This window comes from Pogona vitticeps, chromosome 2 (assembly GCF_051106095.1).
Source record: "Pogona vitticeps strain Pit_001003342236 chromosome 2, PviZW2.1, whole genome shotgun sequence".
Classification (NCBI taxonomy): Eukaryota; Metazoa; Chordata; class Lepidosauria; order Squamata; family Agamidae; genus Pogona; species Pogona vitticeps.
Window position 1 is genome coordinate 125,398,047 of NC_135784.1, and position 24,719 is coordinate 125,422,765.

The following is a 24,719-nucleotide window of genomic DNA, read 5'->3' on the forward strand; positions in this document are numbered from 1 at the left end:
GGTATGTTGTAATCTGGATTGGTGAGTCAGGGAGATCCTGTGGTTTAAAAACAGTCTCCCAAGTAAGATTGCATTCTGCACTGGAAAAGGAAAGATGATGTGTCCAGCCCTGAGCCTCAGCCCAGCACACATCCTGTGTACATTTTTATGTAATATTGTGTGTGTGTGTGTGTGTGTGAACAGTATCATCTGGACAGATCGATTGTCACCTAGGACATTTTGGATTCTCCCAAGCTGATGACTTACCATTTAATAAACAACTTTACTGTTTGGTCAGTTGTATGCCTGTGCGAATCTTGCCATTCATCTTTGATAGCCCTAGAAACATATTTGACCTTTTGCCTTTGGATAAATTTATATCCTCACTGGAGACATACTGTAGAAAGAGTGTAGATTATTAAATTGTTAATACACTGTCCTGCTAGATTCTGCTTGAAAGCCTGTAATCTTTACGAAAGTTCAGAATGAGCCCAGGTCCGTTAACATTTCTGGGTCGGAGGATAGGAGAAGCTAACCACACATATTTATTTCAGTACCTGCAGGAAACACCATCCCTTGTTGTCAAGATATATAGAGAAAAATAGCAGCAACTTTTTCATTTTTACTTGGAATGTGAGCTGTGTCTAGAGGCTGGGCAGGGCACTGGAATAAGTTTTCTGTAGTGTAGATAAGTGTGAGAATGTGCCTCAAACATGGTTGCTGGTATGTGCCGGTCATGATTTATATTCTCTGCACTATGGTTTATGGTGCTGTCTTGAGATTTACTTGGGTCTATTTTGCAGTTTATCATTTTCTAGTCTTTTCTAGTGGATGTTTGCTTCAGTCTTTTAAATTTCCCACAAGCCAAAATAATGAAGGTCTTACCAGGGAGTTTGAAAAACACCATCCGCTTATCTGGCATCAGTGGAGAATAGAAAGGGAATGAAGCATGGCGTAGTCTGTTCTCCACTGAGTAGGAAACGTAGGCCAGTCACTCTTCCCCCACCTACCTTTATCCTCCCTGACAGGGTTGCTGGGAGGATAAAGAGGGAAAGTGGAAAACCATAGACTCCGGGGAGGAAGGGTGGAATATAAATATAGCAAACAAGCAAGCGAACAGATGATGGTATTTATTATGGATTTTCTCTCTAACCATGCAATGTAATCATTTATAATGTCACATAGTATGTATTTTAAGTAAGGATACCTAATAGAGCTCTACCACAGTTTTGTTTTTACAAGAAAGTGAGAAGCTCTGGGAGGGGGAATTTGCAGTGGGAAAATGGCATGAGGCATGTATTTAATTCTCCCTGTCCCTGTGGTTTCTTTATTCTAAATCTCACCTTAATGGGGCTAAGAGCAGATATGCCCTTGCACACACAAAATGCAGCAGATAATTTTTTTGCTTCTCCAGCTAAAAATATGACAGAGTTCTGTGAAATGTGTGTCTAATGCAAAACTACTAAATTCATATTTTCCATGCAAATCAATCAATCAATCAATCAATCAATCAATCAATCAATCAATCAATCAATCAATCAATCAATCAATCAATCAATCAATCAATCAATCTGTAGTGAACTTTCAATATCTGTGCTTCTCTGAATTTTGCAATTCAGTTCTCTGATTTTAAAAAGCTGACTATTTGAGGAACATCCACACAATAATGTACATATTAATGAAAATAATACAAAGATTGCATTATTAGGGAAGGTTGCTTGCAAACAGAATTTAAAAAGCAAAAGGACTGTGATAGGAGAACTGGGCCTGATGATGTCTGTCAATTTTCCTCCAGAGTTACTGAGAAAAGCCACAAACTCATACTGAAACAAGACAGACAAACTTTAGCTGGAAAAGTTTCAAGGTGGACATAAAGTGAAATTGACAAATGTCTGCATTCTGAGCAAGTACCTGTTTGGGACTAATGACAGGAGGAGAAGCAGCTGCAGAGGAGGCGTTGGTGTGGAGTGAAATTATGGTTAGTTGGGGGCTGGCATTAATCACATAGGAAGATGCCTTACACATCATCCTGTTGTTTGTGAATCTAGCCCAGTTTTGGATGCAGTCAGTGGCTGACATACCGCTCCCCAGCCTCTCAGGCAGAGAGAGATATTTTCCATCACCTGCTACCTGATTTTTTTGGTAATTGTCTCCGCTTAAAATAGGCCTCCTCTGAAGCTAGTGTGCAGATTATTTTGGATTAATATTCCCACAGTATTTTAGTCAGCATGTCCAATGGCTATACTGTCTGGGGTATTCTGGGATTGTAATTCTGAAAAAGTAACTTTTCCAGCTCTTTAATTATGTGGAAGAACCATTTGGGGGATGCTGTTTCTTCCTGCATCATGTTGACTGAAATCCTATTGCTCATCATAGTAAATCTCATTAGAGTAGGCCCACTGAATCAGTGGGGACCTGGTAAGTCAACTCTTCTGTAAATTCCATTAATTCAGTGGGTCTACTCTAGTTGTGACTTACTATGCTAAACAACAGGATTTCAGTCATAATGATGTTATATGCCATCCAGTTGTTTCCAGTTTATGGCAACCCAAAGAATTAGTGACCTCCAGAAGACACCCTATCATTAGCAGGCCTGCTCAGTTCTGCAAACTAAACCTGTGGTTTCCTCCATTGAGGCACTCCATCTCATGTTCAGCTTTCCTCTTTTCTTACTGTCCTAGCTCTCCTGTCTTTCCTCGTAAATCTTTTCATGATACATCCAAAGAAGGATAGCCTCAGTTTAATGCCCTGTTATCCTCTTAAAATAAAACTGAACATTACTAAGATTCCACACATAGTGGTACAGTATTCTGTGTTGAATTCCAGCAGGGCCATCATGTAACTAAAACTATGCAGAACTTGAGATTTATTTTGGTTTGTGACGTACAGTTGTAGTTTGATGTGTGCTGGAAATAGTCAGAAAGCCAATCCACCACTGGTTTATGGACTCAGATTTTCTGTTGCATTTCTGGAGTCCTGCCTGCTGGCAAAAACTTCCTACTCATTGTAGCTAAAATGGTACCTGATCTGCCCTTGGAGCAAATTGAATACCTCTGTTTAAATGAATGGGATGATATATACTTATGAAAGAATGTAAGTATACAGTATGTCTAAGATAGAAGTATTAGTACGTCAGCACAAATAACATTGCACTAGGAAAGATAACATGATGGCAGTGAGGGTTGGTGTCTGCTTTAGTGTCCATTAGAGTGGGTGGTGTGGAAGGCAAGCAGGTGGGAGGAGCTGAGACAAAAGTCAATATTTCTTCACTCAATGAGCAGATAGGCATCCTCCCATTCCTATCTCTCTCACACATGGGTGTAGAAGCATTCAGTCACCCAGATACTGCCTCTTGCTCACCCCACAATGCAACTGAAGAGTAGAAAAGTACCCCTTGACACCGAAAAATAAACATTCCTATCTGCTGTAGCATCCCTCTGTGTCTGGCTTCAAAAATAGGCAATTGGTTTGCTTGCTGGCCCTTGTTTTCTTTCTCTACCCTGTACAGGGATCAATGAGGCTGGGAGTTTAGTGGAAAGGGAACAAAGGCAGGGCTCTGCCCCTTTGTCTTTGCTAAGGAGGCAGGCAGGGTGAACTGGTGAATGATAGTCTGAGGCTGAGCTGGGCAAGGCCCCATTCGTCCTCATGGTCCCCAGTATGATGGAATACCATATGTGGCATCCAACAGCTTTACATTTCTACACAATGGTTGTCTTGTCCTGCATGGTCATGGTGCTCAGCAGGTTTCCTGATGCTGTTAGTTGTAGAACATAATGCTGTTAAATCTGAAAAAGATTCTGCAAAAGGCCACTGAGCCATCTAAATTCTACTTCAAGCTACTGAGCCTTGTGCAAGGTTTCTTCATGTGGCAAATTTCCCCCCGTGTGCATCTCTCTTAGCCCATCAGCCTCTGGGAAACACAGCAGGTACTTCAGAGCCCTAAGACACTGTGACTGTTTATTCTGCCATAATTGGGATCTGAGTGTCTGTGCAAGAGGCATGTGGCTTTTTTGATATTATTGTGGGAAATGTTCTCAGATTAAAATGCCGCTTTTCTGAACATGTCATCTGATCCCTCAGTAATTGCATTTCAGTGTGATATATCTCCTGTACACTTGTTAAACCCATAAAAGGGATGTCTCCTATGTTAATTAAGCTCTAATTAAATGCCTATTTCAAAGACTGTATCATTCTTCCAGAATTTTTGAATGGGGAGGGGAGGGTTGTTGAAAGAAAAAGATTGTGATGGGTGAAGGTGTTATCTTTCACGCAGTACTTCAGGTTCTTTTGTGTCGCAAACTGTTAAATGGAAACCAGATGGATTCTTAGCCCTTAAAGCTAAATGCAAAATAAAAAGCATTTTAATAACATGTAAATATGTAATCACTGCAAGGGAAAATGATAAGCTTTCTTTAATAGTTTAACTATGTGATCGGGAAGATTTGGTAAATTACACGGCACACATATTTTAAAGCATTTTATTTGTGCAGGCTCTCTCTACCTATGTTAAAGTTTTAATAAGAAATAGATTTTTTTAAAAAAAAGAATGCAACTGTTAGCAAATTAAGGCTGCAGATCAGTAGACACTTACCTGACAGTTAACTCCGTTGAACTTAAAGGGGGCTTACTTCTGAATGGACGTTAATAGGATTGCACTCTAAATGTATATAAGGTGATGCACCTGTATTTTTCATCACAGATATGTGTACAGTACCAGAATGTTGGCAAATTATATGCTTGTGCTATCCGTGTATTACAATTCTTTTGAAAGATCAATCTCATGAAAGAGGTTAGTCCATTTGAAGAATTAATAGTTGAAGCAGCTAAGCAATAAGTGTATTGAAGACAAAAAAGTAATAGAAGTAAACCTTAACTCCTTTAAGAATGTCATTCTCACCCTTCTTATAAGAGCTGGTAGTCAGAGAAACGTAACTATCCAGATGACCTTAGTTTGTGCCAAGCACAAGGATTGTGGCACATGGTGAGAACACCTTTCTTAATCCTTCCCGAAGCAATGACTATCCTTGTCAGCACTACTTCCTTTAAGTCTATACATTCTGTCTTTAATAACAGCCACGGATTTTTCCATTTAGGGATAATTCACACAGGAGGGGCAGGGAGGGTTGCTCAGTGAGTTCATCTGAGCCCAATATATTGTTTCTGGCTGCGATTAACACACCAAAAAATAAGCATGGCCATTGTTTACTCCAGGATTCTATAGCTGCAGCGACTGTAGGAAGTCATTATTTATCTCATTTTGCTTTGTGCAAAAGAAAATATGGCATTTGTTTGGATAATTTTCCCCTGTCCTTCCAGTTTAAATTGCCTGTGGCATCTTTCTTTGACATCCATCAAGTCACCCTCCTTCTCATTTGTCTGTGTGTGAGATTCAGCATCTTTGAACAATAACTAGCAAAAAGGTTGTGCTGTACACTTTCTGGTTTCTCTTGAGGCAAAGTGGTACCTTTTTGGTGACACGTGGATTCAGTTTGATGAATGCTGCTCAGCCCAAAGCAAACCTTTCTTCTAGCTTCTCATTCCTGGGCACTAGCTTTGTGTCATATTTGTCCAGGTTAATCTCTCATTTATTCACTTGACTTGCTTTGAATCTGAACAGTCTCCACGCAGCCTCGGACAGCTTGTCAGTTACCATCTGGGTAATAAGCAATGGGAGCAGATGTCCAAATACCAAATCATCCAGCTCAGTCATCATCTAAGGGAGGAAGTAGGGTTATGTTCCAAGTCCCTGAAAGAAATCTGCTTGACAGTTCTGATCTATAACCTCTTGCAGCCCTCTAAGTAGCTTGCCAGCCCAGCCAAAGCATTTCTTGGGGTCAATCTCTTCTTATTGTTTCTGATAGGCCAAAATATGGCCAAGGATAAAGAGATCAATATCTCAGATGAATTATGCTCTGTGTATTGTAGAGTCATTGCACTACTAAAGAAATACCACTGTGCTGCCCAAAATGTTTTATGGACTAATTCCAAATGGGCTTTCAATCTCGTTTTTAAAAAAATCTTTATCCTGCCCTTCAGAACAGGGTGATTCACATTTTTGCAGGTGCTTGTAACATTTTCTTATTCCAGCCTCAGGGGCATGCAGGCTGGGAAAGTGGCATTGGCTATGCTGAAGCATTCACACCTAAGGAGGAAACCATACCGGATGTGAAGCATAAGAATGCTTCCCCTAAAGTAGCAATTCTTTGTCCAGTTTCCTCCTCCTCCTTTTCTTAACAGAAAGGAAGTGCATTTTAGGATATCAATGCACTGTATCATTTTACTGCAGAGACTAGAACTGAATAGTAAGGAGGGTGGAAAAACATGTGATGATGTCCAGTTCCATTTTTTCCTGTACTGTACATAATACATTGAGATGGGGCAATCAGACACAGATTGTGCACCCATGATCAGCATTCCATTCTAAAACATGGAAGCTATCATGGATGGGAAGCATTGTGCTTTCATCCATGAAAGAATAAACAATGCGGAGGGATGCCCCGGGCTACATCTGTGCTTTCCTTCATCAACTATCCTTTGGCTTCAGGCACTCTTAGATGAAACCAACACCCTCAATTCATTCCAGTCTGGGTTCAGGCCATGTCATGGCATGGATACACATTGCCCACCCTGCAAGGTGACCTCCTGAGGGAGGCTGACAAGGACAAAGTGTCCCTGTTAGTCCTTGTGGATCTCTCTTTGATACTATTGACCACAGAATCTTCCTGGGAAGGGTCTCGGGGTGAGGGATTGCAGGCCTGGCCTCACCCTGGCTCTGGTTCTTCCTTAAGGACTGTCCTCAGAAAGTGCAGTTGTGGGGCATGGTCTCCACCCCTTGGACTCTAATTTGCAGAGCCCCTCAGGGGTTGATCATCTTTCCTCTGTATTCGATATCTATTTGAGACCACTGGACAAGGTCATCTGGAGATTTGGAGTTTCATGCCATTGGTACACAGATGTCACTCAGCTCAATCTCTCCTTCCATCCTACTGCAGTGGATGCTGTCCCATTGTTTGAGTGCTGGCTGGCTACAGTTCTGGAGTGGATGGGGGCCAGCAAACTGAAACTGAACACAGACAAGATGGAGGTCCTCTGGGTGGAAGTTCCTGCTGCCTGCAGATTGGGAGGCTCTCTCATCTTTCGGGGGGGGGGGCATTCTCTCTGTTAAGAATCATGTTTGCACCTTTGGCTTCCTTCTGAACCCAGCACTGTTGATGGGCATTCAGATAGTGTCCGTGGGCTTGTCAGTATATTTCCCCAATACTGGCCGCCTTACACTGGTTACTGGTCTGTTTCCGCATCAGGTTGAAGGTGCTGGTTTTGACCTATAAAGCCCTAAATGATTTGGGATTACAGTACATGGCAGAATGCCTACTTTCAACAGGGATTTCCTGTCCTGCCTCCACATCCCAAGCTAGATGGCTGAAAAATCTAAACCTAAGGGAAGCCCGGAAGGAGAAAACACAGAACTGGACTTTCTTGATGGTTGCTACTAGGTTCTGGAATGAGTTGCCACCTGAAATTTGTTTGGCCCCTTCTCTGGACACTTTTATGAAATATCTGAAAACTTTTTTATTCTGGCAGGCTTTCCAAAATATTTCATCTGAATAGTCTGCACAGATTATAATATTGATAATCACTGCCTGTTTTTTAAATGCAATTTTAATTATGTTTGTGGTGTTATCATTTGTCATTTGTTGTACACTGCACAGAGTGAGCTTTCGTCAGATGGGTGGTTTAGAAACTGATTGATTGATTGATTGATTGATTGATTGATTGATTGATTGATTGATTGATTGAATGAATGAATGAATGAATGAATGAATGAATGAATGAATATCTCACTGCTAGTGACTTTGTAGTCAGTTACATTCATGCTGTTTTTGGAAGGAAATAAGACGAGTGGCAGGAGCAATGAGAGCTACATGACACTAGGTAGAATACTTTTGTCCTACTTTGCAGGATTTCCAAATCTTTCAAAAGGAAGCTTTATCATTGCAGTGTAACAAGTGTGAAAATGTGATGTCTCACAAAATTACTGGATGCTCAGATATTAGACCAACAGCTGTGTATTATTTGTAACCATAGTCCTGGTTAGGAGCTTTCTGTTAGCAGCAAATTCTGCTTCTCAGTCCACTTATTGTTTAAAAGTTTTCAGGAGAAATCCTAACCCCCTGCATTCTAGTGGATATGGAGGACCGAAACTGAATGTCGTGATTTCCTTCCTTTGCTTTCTGCCTTGATCATAACCCTTCTGATTCATCTAAACATAGCAATTTTGGTGATTCATTTGATTCTTCCTTATAATTTTCTTCCTGTACTCAGAGATTCCTAGCTTTTCAATATTGATAATATTTATTCTCTCCCTACATCAGACTTTGCTGAAACTCCTATTTCCTTCAGTGTTGACAATATGAGCCCTTGCAGCCTCTAACTGGCCCTCCTATTCTTTGTTTTGTTATTTTCTGTAGAGAATGGGGAAGTGAGACATAACTTATTTTCACATATATCAATTTGCATAGACATGACTACTTCCTGACTGCTATCTGCCATTTCGTACTGCCTTGACCATTTAGAAATCTTGCACCATTCACAATAGAATTGTGACTTATGAAATGCTGAGCCTTTGTTTCCTTTCAGCTGTTCTTGAGAAGCCACTGGAGAAAAAGGCTGGAAGGAATTATGGACCCCCTGGAAATAAGAAACTCATCTACTTCATTGATGACATGAACATGCCTGAAGTCGATGCTTACGGAACAGTTCAGCCTCATACATTGATCCGACAACATCTGGACTATGGACACTGGTAAGCAAAGAATGGAGAGATGAGTCAACTTCTGGTCAATGTTTTAGGTATAGTTCCATTTTGTTTCTGCACTAATCTGCAATCTCTATATCTCTCTCTTTAAAAAAACACACTAGAAATATATATATCTAAATATGTACTGGAATGTGTGTTTTGATTCATTTAAGCTGTCAAGAATTACATCATAGCATTTGGAACAATGTGAAATCTGGTGGGTGGCTGAGTTATGATTTGCACATTAGTTGAAGAGGAGTAGATGAGGTCATTCCTTAATAGAATTATCAAAGGTTGCATTCTTCAAGCATCTCTATGGCAATAAGCTTCCTTTTTTTGGGTGATGAGCTTATGGGACAGATGTCCTGTACTTTATTGAGCTCTGTGGAATTACACGCCACACAGTTTATCATTTTCCCATTGTTTGGTATAATGTCTTTTAGTCTAAGGGCTTGTCAACCCAAGCTTATCAGAGTGGGTTGGAATGAGCTAAATAGGATAGCAAGAGGTTGTGGAGAGGTCCAATATGTCATTTGGTATAATCCTCTCACACAAAGGGCATACACACTTCAAACATCCCTATTTGGTTTGTTTCTGATGTCAGTTTCCCATATGTTGAAGTGGCTCAAGAAGACAGCAAATTAATATTTCCTTTGCTCTGTGGAGGGACAGAGGAAGTGACTTTCTCCCTGACTCTATTAGGGCACTGCATCATACATTAATTTTTTTAAAATTAGAAAACGTCCTCCTGGAAGTGGGAGGAGACAGAAGGGGGTGACAAGGGGCACTTCAATTTTCTTTGTGACGTATTTTAAGGGCTGGGTCGAGAACCTACTTGCAGCCAAATTCACTTCCTGACAGGCTCTCAGAAAGGTGTGGGTAAGAACACCAATGGCTAGCAATAGATTTGGCTGCAGGCAGGTTCTCAATCCATCCCTTAAGTCAAAGAAAAGGGGGGGGAAAGCCTCTTGTTATCCCCTCATATCTTCTCCTGCTTCTTGGAGGAATCTTTTTTTTAAAATGTAAGTGACACACACACACACACACACACACACACACACACAAACACACAAACACAAACACACACACACACACACACACACACACACACACACACACACACACACACACCACGGAGGAGCAGAGGAAGTATTTTCTTTTCCACAGAGGAGTAGAGGAAGTGTTTGATTTGTTAATATCCTGAAGTGGCTGTCTTTTAAAGCCACTTCACAATACAGAAAATTGACAGAAGAAAGACCCCTGACAGCTCCAAGTTTGCTTTATTTTGTTTCCAGCAATTGCATGCACTGGAAGTAAACCAAAACAGAATGTTCCTACCCACACTAAAAAAATAGAATCACCTGATAGGAATGCAAAAAGGTAGGAATGCTTTGGAGATGGGCTGCTTTGCTCTAGTGATTATGTCATGCAATCGCCAAGAAAAGTAACAAACCTGTTCCCTGCAGTGGACCAAACAGTGGGCTAAAGGCCCATTTGATGGCACTCCAAGTCTGTATTGACCTCTTTCATCCTGGAATATCTTTCTTAAGTTGACAAAGAAAGTGTCTTTCTAGTATCTACCAGCACATTGCCTTGTTGGGCTTGAGGTCCCAGTGGCTGCTTGTAGAAGCCCGTATACTGTTGCACCCATAACCAACCTGCAAGAATTCCTTTGGAGTATTTCTCTGAGGTTTTTCTGTGTTGGCCTTTGGAAGAAATTCTTCTTTCTACAGGAATAATAGGCACCAGTAGCTGGTCATAATCAGACATTATGAAGAAAAATATTATTCCATTCAGGAAGGCAGTTGATGAGCTGCCTTTTTTGGGGTGGTGGTGGTGGTCTGGGCAGTGGGCCCTGAAATAACAAACTCATCCCTTAATCAATCATTGGACTAGTTTCCCCTTTGATTTTTGGGGTGGAGCCCTGAAGCCCTGAACACTCTCCTTTCCTTTGTGGTGCTTATCCTCTGTTGCAGAGGGACTGCTGTGGGACAAATGAACAGGTAGTAACAGCTTTAGCACTTTGATCTTGTCAGTGATAACCATGAACTATGTGGCGGCCCTTGGTAGCTGGGCAGTGCTACATCAGGAGCCCTTAGAACACCTTTTCCCAACCTGGTACCCTCCAACAGTGGTACTACATTTTCCACTATCTAAGTCAGCAAATATTTACTGCCCTAGACAGTTACATGTAAATATGGTAGTGAAAATGTCAGGCTCTCTTTGAGATCAAGTCCCTGTTGTACCAGCTCTTATGCAGACATATGTGGCTCCCAACCTCATTCCCCAAACTGCTCGGTCTCCCTTGGAATATTAACTAGAAACAGCTGGCATACAGCAGGTGTCCACTACATGTCCTGAAGTCTGCTTCAGACTTGGCTGTGTCCAGTAGACACACTGCTGTTTGTTTTTCACTAATAGGCTGTGATTAGGATGATGATGCATTTTTTCTTCTTCTTCTGGCGAAGGTATGACAGAAACAAGCTGTCCCTGAAGGAAATCATGAATGTGCAGTACGTGTCATGCATGAATCCAACGGCTGGCAGCTTCACTATCAACCCACGCTTGCAGGTATTGCTGATTCACCTTGCTAGAAGATGGACACTGTTGGTTTTGTTCAACCTGTAGAAACACTGAAACTACCCCCCCCCCCCGGTTCCTTAAAACCTTGGTTAAACCCATGCACATATGAAGAGATGCTTCAAGGATTGAAAACTTGGAAAGAAAATTAATTTGTGATGTTTGTAACAAATAGAAACATGGAGGAAGGACGGTTATACAGAGGTGGGAAAATGGGGTAGAATTAATTAAACAAGATTGCTAGAAAAGGAGTCTGGAGATTTTTCTGATGTGAACACTGGCCATGCAGAGCACAATTACTGCAATCACTTTTGCCCCTTCTTGACTTTCTATAGATCAGAGGAGCCCCTGATTCTTGTGCCAGTCAGGGTTTGATCTCATTAGACAGTTCTAGCATGATCATACTTCAGCACCAAGAACAGTGGTAACATCTCTTATAGGAGGAACATGGTGGCTACAATCATTGGTGTTCACATAACACATGTGTAACTTGTGCTGAGGATTTGCGGCTAATTGACAAGGTGCTGGTGCACATATCAGATGCATGTCTGCTCATGCACTCAATTGCACACCCAAGACGTACCCCAGCGCCTTGTCAGTTAGCCGCAAATTACACAAACCTTACATGAATACCAGTAGAATTCCAACCAGCAGGTTTTTCCCCCCAGTTGGAACGGTGAGTAGAGTTTTCCCTGTTTGTTGTTTCTGATTGGGTATTTTGCGAAACCTAATATATACTTCACCAGAGTTGTACTAGGTAGCCAAATTCTGGATCAAATAATAAGCACCTTAGAACTACAGAGCTAGAAGGGACCCTATGGCTCATCGGGTCCAGACCCTGTTAAGGAGGTACAGTGTGGGGACTGAACTCCTAACCTCTGGCACTGAAACCAGAGACCTAAACCGCTAAATGTGGCTCATCTGAGAGAAGGACCTAAATGAGAAGATTCTGAGGCTGAGCAAGGCCAAGCTCTGCCTGGCTTCAGAAAGAAAGGTCCCAGCTAACCCTGGGGTAGGAATGGGAAGTGTAGGTCTAGCTTAGCCTCAGAGTTTTACAACAGAGTCCTTTCTTCTGGATGATCTCTATATAGGTGTCTGTAAGGTAAAAGTAGGAATGATAAAGTTGTAAGGGGGACGTGTATGGAAACTCTAAAGCATTTGACATATCCATGAGAGAAGAGCAGCTGTATCAGTGAAAATGATTTTGCCTGCAGTCCTCTCCTCTCGTTTATCCATGGCCCTGTGTGTCCCCCCTCCTTTTATTGTGTTTTCCTTCTTGCAGCGCCACTTCAGTGTATTTGCTCTCTCGTTTCCTGGGTCAGATGCTCTGTCCACCATTTACAGTACCATCTTAACACAGCACCTGAAGCGAGGAAACTTTTCTGGGGCTGTACAGAAATCATCACTGCAGTTAATAAATCTGGCTCTTGCCTTGCACCTGAAAGTGGCAGCAACCTTCCTTCCCACAGCTGTCAAATTTCATTACAGCTTCAACCTAAGAGATTTCTCCAATGTCTTCCAAGTAAGTAACATTTTTATTTGCGAGCTCACAGCTCATTCCTGTGGGTGTGTGCTCCCTTTGCTAGATCAGGCTTTGAAATTAAAGGGAACCATGGTAGCTGCCTCATGTTCTACAATCATCTTCTCCCCAGGCGCCATCCTCACAGCACGGCAAAATGAAAATAAAAATGGCAGGATGCAGTGAGCATCAGAATAAGAGACCAAACAGTATACTGTATTGTGTGCATGAGTTTAATCCCTTTTCCTGTTACTTGTGTACTAGTGCAACTTGCTTCTCTTGATGGAAAGGGAGATTGAACAGCTGCTTCCAGGAAAATAAACCTGGCTCTTGCCTGTACCGGAAGGAAGTGCAATGACCTGTCCAGTTCATCCTTTGCGTATCTTATAGGGATTAATTTGTTGGGGCAGAAACAGGAGAATGAGCTGTGAGATCCTGATTATCCTGGCTGGGCTTCAAAGGGACATGTTCTCTGATGGAAACTTGTGGCCCATTTCTCTTAATCATTTTAATTTGTCCCCTTATTGAAAATGCTGAAGATTCTGTATCTTGTTGTTTGTGATGGGAAGTCAGAAGATTTTAGAAATAATCAACAATAAATGTGTTGATATCATAAGGAATTCTGATTGTCTTTCCACCTAGTTGTACAAAGTGTTTCTCATTTTCCTGCTGACAGGAAATGAATGTTAAAATTGGTTTGAAGCGGAAACTTGTTTTGTTGTTGGCTTGATGCTGTACACTGGGAATGCCTTTGCGATATCTAAAGTTGATGCAAATGCAGAAAAACATTTAGAGAAGAGGCCTGTAAGTCCTGGGCAGGAAGTCAAGATGTTATTGATTCTGAGTATCAAGGACGCTTGGCAACTGCTCTCATCATTGCTATTTTCTGGTCGCCTGAGATGGTCACAATTCAAGGACATGTGACACAAAACACATGCAGATTCAAACCCTTGATAGTCACTGCCATGTTCATTTCAAGCAGTGTATGGCATTTTCGCACCTCTTTTGTCCAGTTAGTACCGTGCCAATATGAGCCACCTGAATTCCTTTTAAGAAACAAGAATAATCATGTTGATCCATGAAGAGAAACAACCACCACCAAAGTCCAGAGTTTATCTTTATTGCCCAATTATGGGTCATAACCAATAATGAAAATACACAAATGATTGTGTAAAGCTTTCAGTTTTTGAGAACTGTTAATCAAACTAGACAGTTCAAAAAGTCTAAAAATTAGGCCATTAGCTGTAGATAGCTGTGTGGCTGATAATTTTCCCTATAAAATGTGGAGGAAGAAACTAGAGGAGTATCTATCCTTGACTTGACCCTAACCAATAGAGATGCCTTGGTGGAAGAAGCGGCAGCAAGAGGAATTCTGAGGGAAAGTGACCATGTTCTGTTTGAGTTCTTGATTTCAAAGAAAGCAAAATCAGAGTATAGCCACACATATATGATGGATTTTAGGAAAATGAACTTTAATAAACAATGATAAGTAAGGTTTGATGACAGGAGATCCTAACAGGAAAAGGAGTCCAAGATGGGTGGGAGTTTCTATAAAGGAAGTTCTACAGGCACAACTACAAACAATTCCAGCAAAAAAAAGAAAAAAAAAAGAAAAAAAGAAAAAAAGAAAAAGAAATAAAAAAAGTTGGAAGATATCAATTCTTTAGAAATTTGAAGCAGCTCCTCTCTGTTGGCGGGAAATGACAACTGAACCTCTTCTGAAATATTAGCAGAATTATTAGGTTTAACATTTTGTGGTTCCACAACAACTTATATGGGTTCATAACAAGTGAGATCTGGCAATTGTCCAAAGTGTGAAGACGAGAACTCTGCCTGTAAATTGGCAAGGTGCACTGAGGGGCTGGACCAGAACATTCCCAGTTGGTGGGTTTCCTCATCGGAACACTCCAAACCTCGCAAATTGTCCCATAACAGGGGTGTCTGTTCCAATCTCCCTCTGGTGATGGTCGGCTGAAGGATTGGTCTGGTTCGATCACCTTCCTCAAGTGACCTGATCCTCATGGAAAGACCACAACTGTTCATTCTAGTGCCACTGTCGATGTTCCCTTTCCATTTGACAAGTTGGGGTCAGGTAGTAATCATCCTACCTTCAAATTAGGGAAATCTTCTAATAACTCACACACTCTTTTTTGTATCTCTGTTCACCTTTCTCTCTCTCTCTCTACTTTTCTCCTCTTTCCTTCTCTCTCCCCTGGATATACTGAAAACTCCCCCTCTCCTCTGATCTTTTATGTCCTCCTCCCACCTTGGTAGAGTTAACTCCTCCTCCTCTTTCTCTTTTCCTTCCTCCACTAAACAGACTTCTATTTGAGGGGACAGCTCACTCTCATCTTTCTCTCTCTTTCCTGTTTCTCTTTCACAATTAGTATTACTAGTGATTCAAAGGAATGGAACCCTGATGGTGGCAAGTTCTTTTTAAGATGATAGAAAATCATCATCTGGTGGATAGATTCTGCCCTAAGCAGCTAAGTGCAGCGATCTGCCCAAGGAATTAATGTGTCACCTCTTCATCTTGTATGTACACCTTTAAATAATTATTGGCAAGTTCCACACGTTTTTGTTGTGAGAAATTCCTGTCCTTTCTTTAAAAAAGATGCTTGGTTTTTTTCTGTGCAACAGTCATTTATTACCACACTCTACAATCTGTTGTGTAAGATTTCATCCCCATCCTAAAGCTCTCCCCCAACAGACAAAACTAACCTAAACGCAACACCCAGGCATATTTATTTTACTTGACACATTATGAATTATTGCACATAGCTGCCAATGAATGCCTGAAGGAAACCTGCTCAATGAAGTTTCATTTTGTAAATGTGAATGTCAGAAATATGTATCTTTACTTGTGAATGAATCCTCTTTGTAAATGTAGAGTGAGGGAACCTAATTGGCCTGACGCTAGAGCTGGATCCTGAGCATGGAGAAATCTGCAGTGTCCAACTGACATTACCCTAACCCCAGCTGCTTCAAGCTAGTTAATGGCAATTCACTGTAGATCTCACAGATGCACACCACTATATGGTTTGCCATCATCTGAGGGTGAGGCTGAGCCTCCAGTTTGCAGGCTAAGTCTGTCCAGCCCCATAAGGGTTTTCTCAACATCAGGAGAGGCAGATACACACCTACAGGTATCCCTCATCCTCTGAATCCAACCAAGTGCCCACAGCTGGCCCTTCATAACATTGCGACTGTTTAATAAATAATGAATTGGAGTAGAACAACCAATGACAACAACTGATAAGTACACCTCCATGCTGACACCATGGGGCAGGAGGGCAGGGCATCTAGAAGAAAAGTGCTAAGCAGGTGGACCAGAGGGAAGTTCTCTTTCCTCTGATCTGCCTGCTTATGAATAGCAAAGAAGCGTTAGACCTTGTGAAATTATAAGGTGAATGTAAAGTATGGATGTTCTTGTGTATTGTGGTTCTAGTATTCTTGGATTGGCTGTTTTAAAGCCTCATTGAAAAATCAGGTAGACCGTGATTTACCTCTGACATTTAGACTGACAATTTTGGTATGGTAAAACCCGCTATAATTTTGTCAGCAGATACTTCCACTTTAGTGAAATATACGCTTAATGAAAAATAATGTTGCCAACTATACCTTTCTTTTTAATTCTTGTTTTTCTTACTGTCCTTCTTTACTTTGACCATGGCACAGATTTATTTTTGTAACATCTATACAATTCTTCTTTTAAAAAGAAGACATAAAACAATAACAGGAGATTAGCATTGGACATTATCAGAAGTAACTGCAGATTAGAGTTTTCATGAGCAATCCTAACAAACTGAAGTTTTAATCAGTCATTACACTAGAAAGATTGGTGAGACCAGAAGGTCATATTTAGATTTTTGAGATTAAAAAACACGGAAACACACAATGAAGTTGGTTTGCTATTGGGGTTCTGTAGTGGAAAAGTCCTTCCTTATGGCCTCACATACTGGGACCCATGTGAGTGTGGAATGCTCAGCAAGCTTCCCATGCCATAGTTGGGGAATATACCTAAAGGGGAAGATGCTGCTTTGGGAATGCTTGACCCCAGGGCTGATAGAGTTGTAAAGGTATTTGCTAGTGTTACATGGACCCTACTGTTAACAACCAGGACATCGTTTTTAAGTCATGCTGGTTCTTATGCTTTTTCTTGCATTTTAGTGAACTCTTACATTGTGCTGTGTTGCTTGCTTGATTTTAAAATTCCTGAAGTGAACCACTGTTGTGTTCTTTATCAAATCATAGTATCAAATAGTTTTTGAAGGTCTTATTTTGTGTGTCCAAAGGCAAAATAATTTTTTTTAATTGCTTAATGCACAGCAGATATGACATTCAAAATCCATGTGGTGTGGAGGAAGTCTTTCACACTCCCAGATGCACTTTCTTCTTTTCTTTTCCTTTCAATCGATGTAAAAAGAACATAGGCGATAGGTGTTGCAGATCCTTGCTCTTCTAGAGCATAAAGCTTGATAGAGAGTCTTGGCTTTTCTTTGTTACTCTGAAGGAAGGGGAAAGACATTTCTCACTGTGACTGATTAGTACATGACCCAACGTCACTACCCAAACTGTTTTGTTTCTTGAACTGATTACTGTATTCCTATGTCACTTAGTGGACAGTTGTTCTGGTTTACTCTTTAGTGAGCCCTTATCCCAGCTGTGAGTATGTGTTTGACCAGCTCCTCCAGAGGGTCATGCCTTAAGCTTTCTTCAACATTTATGTCTGGAAAGGCAACACAGTAGAATTTCAATGTCTCTTGTAGCTCCTGCAAGTGAGATTGCACTCCTGGACAACCTTTCTCTGGCCAGGGTGAAAAATCAGTTGCCAAATGGAGAATAGCTGTTTAATGGCACAAAGGGAGCTTAGTTGTATTTTGCTGAACATGCAGTGAAACTATTAAGAGGACCAATACTGAAAAACAATATTAATGACTGAGGACAGATAAGGCAAGTCTATATAGATAATGTCAGGGTGCCAAAAAAAAAAAGAGTCTCCTTCATGGATTGCTGCCTTGTCGTGGCGAAGGGGCTTGAGTAACTCAGAAAAGCTATGGGCTATGCCGTGCAGGGACACCCAAGACGGACAGGACATAGTGGAGAGTTCCGACTAAACGCAATCCACCTGGAGTAGGAACTGGCAATGCCACTCCAGTATCTTTGCCAAGAACGCCCCATGATCAGAAACAAAAGGCTAAAAGATATGACGCTGGAAGATGGGACCCTCAGGTCGGAAGGCGTCCAACATGCTACTGAGGAAGAGCAGAGGACACGTACAAGTAGCTCCAGAGCTAATGAAGTGGTTGGGCCAAAGCCGAAAGGACGCTCAGCTGTGGACGCGCCTGGAAGTGAAAGGAAAATCCAATGCTGCAAAGAAAAATACTGCATAGGAACCTGGAATGTAAGATCTATGAACCTTGGGAAGCTGGAGGTGGTCAAACAGGAGATGGCAAGAATAAACATCGACATCCTGGGCATCAGTGAACTAAAATGGACAGGAATGGGCGAATTCAGCTCAGATGATTATCATATCTACTATTGTGGGCAAGAATCCCGTAGAAGGAATGGACAGGCCCTCATAGTCAACAAAAGAGTAGGAAAAGCTGTAATGAGATACAATCTCAAAAATGATAGAATGATGTCAATACGAATCCAAGGCAGACCTTTCAACATCACAATAATCCAAATTTATGCACCACTGCTGAGGAGACTGAAATTGAACAGTTTTATGAAGATTTACAACACCTTCTAGAACTGACACCAAAGAAAGATGTTCTTCTCATTCTAGGGGACTGGAATGCTAAAGTAGGTAGCCAAGAGATAAAAGGAACAACAGGGAAGTTTGGCCTTGGAGTTCAGAACGACGCAGGACAAAGGCTAATAGAGTTTTGTCAAGAGAATAAGCTGGTCATCACAAACACTCTTTTCCAACAACACAAGAGGCGACTCTATACATGGAAATCACCAGATGGGCAATATCGAAATCAGATTGATTATATTCTCTGCAGCCAAAGATGGAGAAGCTCTATACAGTCAGCAAAAACAAGACCTGGAGCTGACTGCGGCTCTGATCATCAGCTTCTCATAGCAAAATTCAAGCTTAGACTGAAGAGAGTAGGAAAAACCACTGGGCCACTCAGGTATAATCTAAACCAAATCCCCTATGAGTACACAGTGGAAGTAAAGAACAGATTTAAGGAACTAGATTTGGTGGACAGAGTGCCTGAAGAACTTTGGATAGAGGCTCGTAACATTGTCCAGGAGGCAGCAACAAAAACCATCCCAAAGAAAAGGAAATGCAAGAAAGCAAAATGGCTGTCCAACGAGGCCTTAGAAATAGCTGAGAGGAGAAGGGAAGCAAAATGCAAGGGAGATAGGGAAAGTTACAGAAAGTTGAATGCAGACTTCCAAAGAATAGCAAGGAGAGACAAGAGGGCCTTCTTAAATGAACAATGCAAAGAAATAGAGGAAAATAACAGAAAAGGAAAAACCAGAGATCTGTTCAGGAAAATTGGAGATATTAGAGAAACATTTCGTGCAAAGATGGACATGATAAAGGACAATAATGGGAGGGACCTAACAGAAGCAGAAGACATCAAGAAGAGGTGGCAAGAATACACAGAGGAATTATATCAGAAAGATGTGGATATCTCGGACAACCCAGACAATGTAGTTGCTGACCTTGAGCCAGACATCCTGGAGAGTGAAGTCAAGTGGGCCTTAGAAAGCCTGGCTAACAACAAGGCCAGTGGAGGTGATGGCATTCCAGTTGAACTATTTAAAATCTTGAAAGATGATGCTGTTAAGGTGCTACATTCAATATGCCAGCAAGTTTGGAAAACCCAACAGTGGCCAGAGGATTGGAAAAGATCAGTCTACATCCCAATCCCAAAGAAAGGCAGTGCCAAAGAATGCTCCAACTACTGCACAATTGCACTCATTTCACACACTAGCAAGGTAATGCTCAAAATCCTCCAAGGTAGGCTTCAGCAGTATGTGGACCGAGAACTCCCAGAAGTACAAGCTGGATTCCGAAGAGTCAGAGGCACTCGAGACCAAATTGCTAACTTGCGCTGGATTATGGAGAAAGCCAGAAAGTTCCAGAAAAATATCTACTTCTGCTTCATTGACTATGCAAAAGCCTTTGACTGTGTGGACCACAACAAACTATGGCAAGTTCTTAAAGCAATGGGAGTGCCTGACCACCTTGTCTATCTCCTGAGAAACCTATATGCGGGACAGGAAGCAACAGTTAGAACTGGATATGGAACAACTGATTGGTTCAAAATTGGGAAAGGAGTACGACAAGGCTGTATATTGTCCCCCAGCTTATTCAACTTATATGCAGAATACATCATGCGGAAGGCTGGACTGGAGGAATCCCAAGCCGGAATTAAGATTGCCGGAAGAAATATCAACAACCTCCGATAAGCAGATGACACCACTCTGATGGCAGAAAGTGAGGAGGAATTAACGAACCTTGTAATGAGGGTGAAAGAGGAGAGTGCAAAAAACGGTCTGAAACTCAACATCAAAAAAACTAAGATCATGGCCACTGGTCCCATCACCTCCTGGGAAATAGAAGGGGAAGATATGGAGGCAGTGACATATTTTATTTTCCTGGGCTCCATGATCACTGCAGATGGAGACAGCAGCCACGAAATTAAAAGACGCCTGCTTCTTGGGAGGAAAGCGATGACAAATCTTGACAGCATCTTAAAAAGCAGAGACATCACCTTGCCAACAAAAGTCGGAATAGTCAAAGCTATGGTTTTTCCTGTCGTGATGTATGGAAGTGAAAGCTGGACCATAAAGAAAGCAGACCGCCGAAGAATTGATGCCTTTGAATTGTGGTGCTGGAGGAGACTCTTGAGAATCCCCTGGACTGCAAGGAGAACAAACCTATCAATTCTAAAGGAAATCAACCCCGAGTGCTCACTGGAAGGACAGATCCTGAAGCTGAGGCTCCGGTACTTTGGCCATCTAATGAGAAGAAAAGACTCCCTGGAAAAGACCCTGATGTTGGGAAAGTGTGATGGCAAGAGGAGAAGGGGACGACCGAGGATGAGATGGCTGGACAGTGTCTGCGAAGCAACCAACATGAATTTGACACAACTCCGGGAGGCAGTAAAAGATAGGAGGGCCTGGCATGCTCTGGTCCATGGGGTCACGAAGAGTCGGACACGACTAAATGACTAAACGACGCCGCCAAAAAGAGTAATAGAATTAAAAGTCAGTTTGCAACTTCAGAGCTCTGCCAGATTGCCAAAGGCTTTTTTTTGTGGAAGACCTGGGGTGGGGGTGGGGTTTCATATGAGGAAAAAAAGGTTAAGTTCCCTGATTGAGGTAAAACAGAATGATGCCAAGATTCTACAAATCTTCCCACATATGAACAGTTTGGAGTTGGATGTTTACATTTTAAATGTCTCAAATGCTGAAGAAGTAACTTTTGTTGAAAGCTGTTGTCACTAGACAACTGGAGGGTGGAGATGTCTGGCTGATGGTTTATATTCTGGCTGGTGATGCTTTGTGAAACCCACAGTGCCAAACTACAGTGGTGCCTCGCTAGACAGTTACCCCACATGACAGTTTTTTCGCTAGACATTGACTTTTTGCGATCGCTATAGTGATTCGCAAAACAGTGATTCCTGTGGGGGAATTTCGCTGGACAATGTTTGGTCCCTACTTCGCAAACCAATTTTCACTAGATGATGATTTTGACAGCTCCCTCCGTGCTCACAAAACAGGTGTTTTTGGGACTTAAGCTTCACAAGACAGTGATTTAAACAGCTGATCGGCGGTTTGCAAAGCGGCTTTCCTATGACCAATCTTTGCTAGACAACGACGATTCTTCCGCATTGGAACGCATTAAACAGGTTTCAATGCATTCCAATGGGGAAATGCTTTTCGCTAGACAATGATTTCGCCAAACAGCGATTTGAGTGGAACGGATTATTATCGTCTAGCGAGGCACCACTGTACAAGCTCTCGGGGGTGTGTGTGATGCTAGAAATCATGTAGTTGAGTCCTCAGAGGGTTATAGCCTAGCTGCACTAGAAGAGGTTCAGCTGATGGCTGAGGAAATTATAGGGAAGACACTTCTGCTTTGCATCTTGAACCTTCTGCCTGTTTTGTCAGTCCATGAGCCACTTGGTCTCTGCTGCCATTTTCTCTTGTCCTGTGTTTTCCTGCTTGATTGATCCCTGATAACCTGATTTTGATTATTCTTTCATACTATTTTTTCAACTATTCCTTGTTTGAAATGATACCTCAGTAGGACTGCAATTTATAATATACTGTAGTTTGGCTTGTAATCTGACCCTTTCTTTGCTTGATCCATTGAAGTCCTTTCTTCCATAATCAATGTATATCAACCCAAGACAGTTGTTTGTATTTTTTATTTGGTCCCTCCGGAAAGTCCTGTTGGATTTGCTCCCTTACCAGCTGGGCACTGCAGATTAGCGGTCAGGACATGAGGATGACAGTGGGCTTATTTGGGTTTTTATAATATTCAGGATGCAGTGACAAGACAGATCAGAGCTTAGCCCAGAGGCTTGTTTCAGTAACTCAGCCTTAGATCATGTGATAATATTGAATATGTTGCAACCTTACATGCAATACTGCCGGGGAAATGAGGGTTACATGACATAGCTAATGGGGGCTGTTTATCCTAGTTCAGACACTCTGGTAAGAAATGTTCTCACTCCTTTGGCTTCCCCCTTTCTCTCTCCCTGTTTTGAATTCAGCCAGAAGTCTTACATTTGAACTTCTGGAGATTGTAGTAGTAGTAGTAGTAGTAGTAGTAGTAGTAGTGGTAGTGGTAGTGGTAGTGGTAGTGGTAGTGGTAGTGGTAGTGGTAGTGGTAGTGGTAGTGGTAGTATAAATATGCTTGCCACAATGGCAGTAAGGGGGCAATCAGATGAGCATATAGCTTGCTTTTCAGTTCACTTTTGGTGTGGTTTGGTTTGCCTTATTTTCTGGTGACCACATGTGTTTTAAGAACGATATATCTTGCCTCTTTTGCAAGCTGTTCTGTTCCTTTCTGGCACAGCTCTGAAGTTTATTGGTGCAATTGGGAGTGCTTCTAATTATCCCTTTCTGCAGTCTTTGTGGATGCTTAATTCACTCCCAAACAGAACTGTAGATGACGTTCTCTTTGGTGACAACTAAAGTGGGTTTACAATAGAAAGGACTGCAGAGAAACCCTCTCCTCTGTTTTCATCTTCTCAAAATTAAAAAAAACTATCCTAAATGACACAGTGCTATTTCAGATATAACGGAATATCTATGCTAGGTTGTTGTATTGCTGTAGCACTATGCTACTTTCTAAGCTGTTCACTAGTGGACTTGTAGCCTCAGAATGCAGCCTGAAATGAGAGGGATTCCAAGATAGTCCGTGTCATGCAAATCTTTAGTGGTGCAGTATAGAATAAACTGGGATGAATGACACTCCCATTAAGGCGATAGTAGCACGGACTGCCATTGGATATTTCATTTCAGTTGCATTGTTATATCTACAGAGTTATGTCTGTACCATCACAACATGTATGCCTCTTTCTTCCAGGGTATTTTGTTTTCAACTCCTGAATGCCTGAAAACTCCCCAGGACTTAGTAAAGCTCTACTTGCATGAATCCAGTCGGGTTTATCGGGATAAGATGGTTGATGAAAAGGACTTCACCGTATTTGAAAAAATGCAAATAGAGACTACAAAGAAATTTTATGATGTAAGTGATCTAGAACCAGTTCAGGTAATCTCTCTGAGCATTACATTCTTGGCCAAAACAAATTGTGTAACATGGGCACTTCAGAAGCTGTTGTGCACAGAAGCCTGAATTGTATCATTTCTCCTCTTTGATGTGAGAAAATGCTGGGCAGTTTAGAAATCGTGTGCAGTTCTTGAGAAGGAGATGTAGCTGTAGAATGTGTTACTGCCTGCTCCACCACTATGAGAACTGTCTTTGGGCTTAAGTAAGCACCATATTCTCTCTCTCTCTCTCTCTCTGTGTGTGTGTGTGTGTGTGTGTGTGTGTGTGAGAGAGAGAGAGAGAGAGAGAGAAAGAAGCTAAAAAGGATCATCTTTGCAAAAAAAGAGAGTAAAAAGCAGGATGTTGCATTGTGTTGGATGAAAGAGAGATGGTGGAAGGGAGCTTGGACACAAGCAATTCTGTTGTTTCTCTTCTCAAGAGCCAGGAGGTAGCTGATGCCTGATGATATTTTTGATGACTTTTTTTCTGCTGTGTTTGAGCAGGTTTCATCTTTGTGGTTTCACCTTTGTCCCCTTTGTCCCTGTTAGGATATAGAAGAGACCTTGGAACAGACAAGGAAGATGAACGTGTTTTGTCATTTTGCAAAAGGGATTGGGGAGCCCAAGTACATGCCTGTCCAGAACTGGGAAGTATTGAACCAAATCTTAGTGGAAGCCTTGGAGAACTATAATGAAGTCAATGCTGCCATGAACCTGGTGCTGTTTGAAGATGCCATGTGCCACATGTAAGGAGAAAATCTTGTATTTTGGAATCCTTGTATGCTTTCCCTTAATTTGGGATGGGTAACTGTATGAAGTCATATTTGAAATCCACTTTGAAGTAAGGGAGCAATGGGTGACCAATGCCTCTTAAAAATAGAAACAGATGTTAGAAATAGCCAGTGATTAGGAGAGGAAAATTCTTCACTGCTGAAATTATCTGTGTGTCACAGCAGGAGCTTCTGTCACTCTTCAATGTATGCAAATTAGCTTGCTTTGATTGGTGATTGATGTTCAGGACTGGAGTACAGAATTTGAAGTCTTATTTTGCAAATCCAGAAAGACTGTCTCAGTCACCTCTCTGCAACGTTAGCC

The 24,719-nt window shown here is 41.6% G+C and overlaps 1 protein-coding gene across 1 annotated transcript in view; it reads left to right on the forward strand.

Moving 5' to 3' along the window:
* The window catches only part of DNAH9 (dynein axonemal heavy chain 9), a 259,117-nt gene that overhangs the window by 107,919 nt on the left and 126,479 nt on the right, over nucleotides 1-24,719 (forward strand). Inside the window, exons 39-43 of the mRNA XM_072990379.2 lie at nucleotides 8,617-8,782; nucleotides 11,245-11,347; nucleotides 12,639-12,878; nucleotides 23,443-23,604; nucleotides 24,174-24,370. Coding sequence (XP_072846480.2) covers nucleotides 8,617-8,782; nucleotides 11,245-11,347; nucleotides 12,639-12,878; nucleotides 23,443-23,604; nucleotides 24,174-24,370 — 868 coding nt within the window. The remainder of the gene's footprint in view (nucleotides 1-8,616; nucleotides 8,783-11,244; nucleotides 11,348-12,638; nucleotides 12,879-23,442; nucleotides 23,605-24,173; nucleotides 24,371-24,719) is intronic.